Below are 5,606 nucleotides of genomic sequence, written 5' to 3'. Positions count from 1 at the left end.
GGGCCCCGCTGTCGGTGCTGGCTCAGTGACGGTGACCGGACAGCTGCCCACAGGGCTTCCGGGGCCGTGACCTCCGAGTCAGGTGGCAGGTTGCTTTCTCCGTGGAGCTGTGGCTGAATGCCAGCTCGTTAGCGGCCAAGCACAGGCCCTCAGTGTCCGCGGGGTGAGAGAACGGGTTAGCCGTGAGTGCCAGGCCCAGAGCGGCTTCCCCAAGCCTGGCAGTTGTGTTACCTTGACGCAGGTCTGAGGGACCTGGGGGGGAGTCAGCTGCTTCAGGGTGTTTCCCACCCAGGGACCCCGGTGCTTGATGAACTGAGTTTCCTGTGCAGAAAGGCGTGTTGCCCTAGTGGATTCTGCCTGCAGGAGCCGTTAGGACTTGGGCAGGAGTCTGTGGAGAGTCGCGCCTCTTCACGGTGGCTCTTAGGTGCCCGGGTGCTGCAGTGGGTTCGCAGCCACAGCCCTCCAGCCGCTCTGTGGGAGGTGAATGAGACGGCCTGTGTCTGTCAAGATTTACAGCAGCGGACACTGTGCGATGGTTCTGCACTGTCCTGTGGAGTGGCTGAGTGGGAACAACGTGGCCGTGGGAATGGGTCCGTTCTCTAAGCTGGCATCTCCGACATGGGATCCAGATGGCTCCTAAAGGAACCTCACCTGCATTTATCAGAATCCCACACAGAGTGGAGCCAGGTCCTCTCCCATCCTGTCAGTCCCCCTCCATCCTGCTAAACTCCAGACCAGACCACATGGCCCCAGGTTGAATAGGAACACGTGTCCTTTCAGGGACCAGTGACCTTTAAGGACGTGGCTGTGGACTTCTCCCAAGAGGAGTGGGGGCAGCTGGACCTTGTTCAGAGGACCCTGTACCGTGACGTGATGCTGGAGACCTTCAGGCACTTGCTCTCTGTCGGTAAGGCAGGTGTTGCCTCCATCAACAAGGCTGTCCCCATGCAGTGCTTTCAGCTCCCTGGGGTTCAGCATTTCCAGGGTCTCTGACAGCTTACAGGGCCTGGGAGCTGGGACTGACGGATGAACTTCCCAAGGCTTAGGAAGCATGCTGTGGGAGGGGCTGTGCTGCTTCCCCAGTGAAGGTCCAGTAGAGGAATAAGCTAGGGAAGCATTCCTCTGACGGTCCTGGAGCCACGCTGGTCAAGTCTCCTGTTTGTCTGCATGTGCAGGGAACGAGATCGCCAAGCCTGCGGTCATCTCCCTGTTGGAGCAAGGAGAAGAGCCATGGACTGTGGAGAGAGAATATCCTCGAAGCACTTGTCCAGGTGAGAGTGGGCCATGACCCCCATGTGGCAAGGAACTTCCTCCAGACTCTCCTTACCTGGGGGTGAGGCGTTCTCAGGCGGGTCGCTGCCGGGACCCTCAGCCTGCCTTTCCCTCCCGTACTGGCTCGTCAGTGATGTGGAGCAAAGCTGTCCACCTTTTTAATAAGGGAGCTTCTCTGGGGGTGCAGTTGTTTCCTTACCATCTGCTCTCCTGACAGCCCCATTCTCTGAGATGACTACCTTCATCCAACAGAAATACAGCAGCCATGGTGATAATGGGTGGATGTTTACGTTCTCACAGTGCCAGTGGCTACAAGTCAGAGTTCAAGATGCCAGCGTCAGGGAAAGGCTGTTTCTGTGGCAAAATCCCTGTCTCTGTGATCCCAGCATTCCTTGGTTCCTGGCTGATCTTTCCCCCTTCTCTGTGTGCCCCTCAAAGCTATCTGCACCCTAGTGTCTAGAATCTCTGTGAATTTGGCCCCTTCTCTGAGAAAGGGGACTTTGCAGAGGTGATTGATTTGAAGATCTTGAAATGGGAAGAGTACCTGGATTATGCAGTGTAATTGGAGGGGTCCTTATAGAGGTAGAGCAGTGGGAGGGTTAGAGAAACAAAGGGAACGTGGCAACGGAGAGGAGAGAAGCTGGGGATTGATTTTATAAAACACAACGAGGAGAATGATTGTAGGAAACAGTGTGAATGAAGAATAGTGTGAAGCAATGTATATGAATGTTGGAAGCAAACCAATACAATTTTTAAAAAAAGAATTATTCTGACACTGAGAAATAAAATTGTAGAGATAAAAATTGTCAGTGCCAGCGTAGTTTACATTCATTTTACTGTTAAAAAGAAATTAAAAAGATTGATCCTCTCTGAAGATGAAGAAGAGGTCACAGCCAAGGAAGGCAGGAGGGCACCAGAGACCGGCATCCTGTTACTACCTCCAGAATGTAAAGATAATAAATTTGTGTTGTTTTAAAACATAGAATTTGTAGTAATTGTTAGAGGACTGATACTTAACAATAATGGAAATAGTTTATATATACATATACATTTGTCATTTGGCAGGTATTTCACAGAATTCCTAGTTTAATTGTCAGTGGATTCTGTAAGGTTTATTCAGAGCCTCAGACTACATCCCTGTGTATCTTCACAGTCTGCTCTTTCATTGCTTATCTCTTGTGTCTTGCTTCCCACCCCCCTTTTTTTTCTGTAGTGGTTAGAAGAACTGCAACTTTAGGTTGGATCATTCATGATACTTTTCTTGAGGCTGATGGATTGTCTTTGCTTACTTGGACTCTCTCTTAATGTAGTTATTCTGGCCTCCTTTTCACGAGACAGTCTTCCTCTTTGGATTTTATTAGTTTTCTGTACTCACTATATATTCTGGCTATTTTACCCCCTCTGCACTACTCTCTTCTGCATATCAATCTTTCCCTAACTTACAAGTTTATATTTGAAAACAAAGTCACAACTTGACATTATGGAGCATATATTTCACCGTGTATTTCTTTATGTTCTCACAATTTATTGTGATTCTTTATTCTTGTGTCTTTCAGAGTGGATGAGGAGTACTGAAAGGAAAGCTTTGATCTCAACACAGAGCGTTTTTGAAGGACAATCCCATAGCATGAAATTGGAAAGGTACATATGGGATAATCCTTGGTTATCGAGGGTAAAAGTCTTGGGATGTGAAGATCAATTAGAAATGTTTCATATGAACCAGAATCGAGCTATGAAACAAATGATCTTCATGCAAAAGCAAATACTGTCCCAAAGAGACTCTGAATTCTGTGAACTCAGATCAGACTACAACCAGAGCTTAAACATTGTTCCATTTCAGAGAGTTTCTCAGAAAGAACACTTACATAAGCCTGGTACACATGCTGAAAGTTGGAGATATAAGTCAGCAATAATGTATGCAGACAGAATTGCCTGTGAAAATAATGATTTTGGTGAGACTTTCAACCACATTCAACCTGTTTTCCCTACAAGAATACAGACTGGGGAAAGTCTTTTCAAATTCACCGATGCTGTTAAATCTTTCAATGAAATACTACATTTTGGTGATCATAAGAGAATTCATACAGGAGAGAAACTCTATGAATATAAGGAATGCCATCAAATCTTTAACCAGAGCCCATCATTTAATGAACTCTCAAGACTTCCTACTGGAGAAAACCAGTATGATTATAAAGAGTATGAGAATGTCTTTTACTTCTCATCCATTATGGAACATCCAAAAATGGGATCTGAAGAGAAAGCTTGTAAGTACAATGAATGGGAGAAAGTCTTTGGATATGACTCCTTCCTCACTCAGCATACAAGCACTTACACGGCAGAGAAACCCTATGAATTTAATGAATGTGGGACGTCTTTCATCTGGAGCTCATACCTCATCCAACATAAGAAAGCTCATGGTGGAGAAAAACCCTATGAATGTGATAAGTGTGGGAAGGTTTTCAGAAGCCGTTCGGCCCTGACTAAACATGAACGAAGCCACAGTGGCATAAAGCCCTATGAATGTAATAAATGTGGCAAAGCCTTCAGCTGGAACTCTCATCTTATTGTCCACAAGAGGATTCACACAGGAGAGAAGCCGTACGTGTGTAATGAATGTGGGAAGTCTTTCAACTGGAACTCGCATCTCATTGGCCATCAGAGGACTCATACTGGAGAGAAGCCTTTTGAGTGTTCAGAGTGTGGGAAGTCCTTCAGCTGGAGCTCCCACCTCATTGCCCACATGAGGATGCACACTGGTGAGAAGCCCTTCAAGTGTGATGAGTGTGAAAAGGCGTTCAGAGATTACTCTGCTCTTAGTAAACATGAAAGAACTCACTCTGGAGCAAAACCGTATAAGTGTACTGAGTGTGGAAAGTCCTTCAGCTGGAGCTCCCACCTGATTGCCCATCAAAGAACCCACACAGGAGAGAAACCCTACAACTGCCAGGAGTGTGGGAAAGCCTTCAGAGAGCGCTCAGCGCTCACGAAACACGAGATCATCCATTCTGGGATCAAGCCCTATGAGTGCAACAAGTGTGGCAAGTGCTGCAGCCAGATGGCTCACCTCGTCAGGCATCAGAGGACGCACACGGGGGAGAAGCCCTACGAATGCAGTAAATGTGGGAAATCCTTCAGCCAGAGCTGTCACCTCGTTGCGCACCGGAGAATTCACACTGGCGAGAAGCCCTATAAATGCACTCAGTGTGACAGGTCCTTTAACTGCAGTTCTCACCTGATCGCACACCGGAGAACGCACACTGGGGAGAAACCGTACCGGTGTAACGAGTGTGGGAAGGCATTCAACGAGAGTTCTTCCCTCATTGTACACCTGAGAAACCACACTGGAGAAAAACCCTACAAATGCAGTCACTGTGAGAAGGCTTTCTGCAAGAATTCCTCCCTCATTATCCACCAGAGAATGCATAGTGGAGAGAGGCGCTTTATATGCAACCGATGTGGGCAGGCCTTCAGTGGCCACTCGGCTCTCCTTCAGCATCTGCGGAACCACAGTGAAGAGAAACTCTGAATTCAACTGGTGGGAAATTTTCCCTTGACTGTACTTTTGGTAACACGTTTGGTCTGGGGAGGAAACTCCTATAATTAAGAGGGGAATTTTTTTCTGTAAGAATTTATTATGGATTTTCCCTTTATTATGGAAAGAGTAAGGGAGAGTTTCTGGAGTTGTTCATCTCTTACTAAATTAAACTCAAGACTCTTTCCCTTGTTGTACGCCACCAGTCTGTACTTGAGGAATGTGACCATAGAGAATGAAACATTGAGATTATTCTCACCTATTTGTGGATCAGTATGCATTGTAAGGGGAAAATTTGTGTCAGGAAAAAGATTTCTACAGGAAATAACACTGTTTTGCATCAAGTTGGGCTCTGAATGGAAAACTTTACAATAACAATTTAGACATAATTACAGGTTTTGCTATTATAAGGAGAAGGTGTTTGTACCTTTCAAAAAATGGAAAACAGGATACTAAATTTTAATTTAAGAAAAATAGCTGTATGGATATTTACTAGTGATCAAGATTAATCTCCTTAGAAAAGTAGTAAATGAGATTGCTAGTGGTGAAAACGTTGTTGCAAGTGTAGGAGACGGTGTAGGAGGAGCGAGAGAGTGAGGCTTCCTCAAAGTGAATGTCCCTGTCCACTGGCCATTCCTGCTTGTTGGACCATCAGATTATCACTTGTTTCAGGCAGTCGCTGTAAATTGGAATTGTTGGTGTTGCGTCAGTATACATCATGTGAAAGATTAAAAGGACACAATCGGGTACATTTTTACTCTAACAGATCTCAACAGCATCCAAGAGTCAGGACTGGCAAGTC

The 5,606-nt window shown here is 46.1% G+C and overlaps 1 protein-coding gene across 1 annotated transcript; it reads left to right on the top strand.

Moving 5' to 3' along the window:
* Positions 1 to 789: 789 nt before the first annotated feature.
* Positions 790 to 4,798, top strand: ZNF606 (zinc finger protein 606). Its single transcript, XM_006903026.1, has 3 exons — positions 790 to 907; positions 1,176 to 1,271; positions 2,829 to 4,798. Exons 1-3 carry the CDS (start codon positions 874 to 876, stop codon positions 4,796 to 4,798), a joined length of 2,100 nt encoding a protein of 699 aa, XP_006903088.1. The 5' UTR covers positions 790 to 873.
* The last annotated feature ends 808 nt before the right edge of the window (positions 4,799 to 5,606 follow it).

The sequence above is a fragment of the Elephantulus edwardii genome, unplaced genomic scaffold (genome assembly GCF_000299155.1).
Source record: "Elephantulus edwardii isolate Elephantulus edwardi_28Jun2011 unplaced genomic scaffold, EleEdw1.0 scaffold00496, whole genome shotgun sequence".
Classification (NCBI taxonomy): domain Eukaryota; kingdom Metazoa; phylum Chordata; class Mammalia; order Macroscelidea; family Macroscelididae; genus Elephantulus; species Elephantulus edwardii.
The sequence above is the reverse complement of the archived record's forward strand: the minus strand, read 5'-3'. Positions and strand labels throughout refer to the sequence as shown.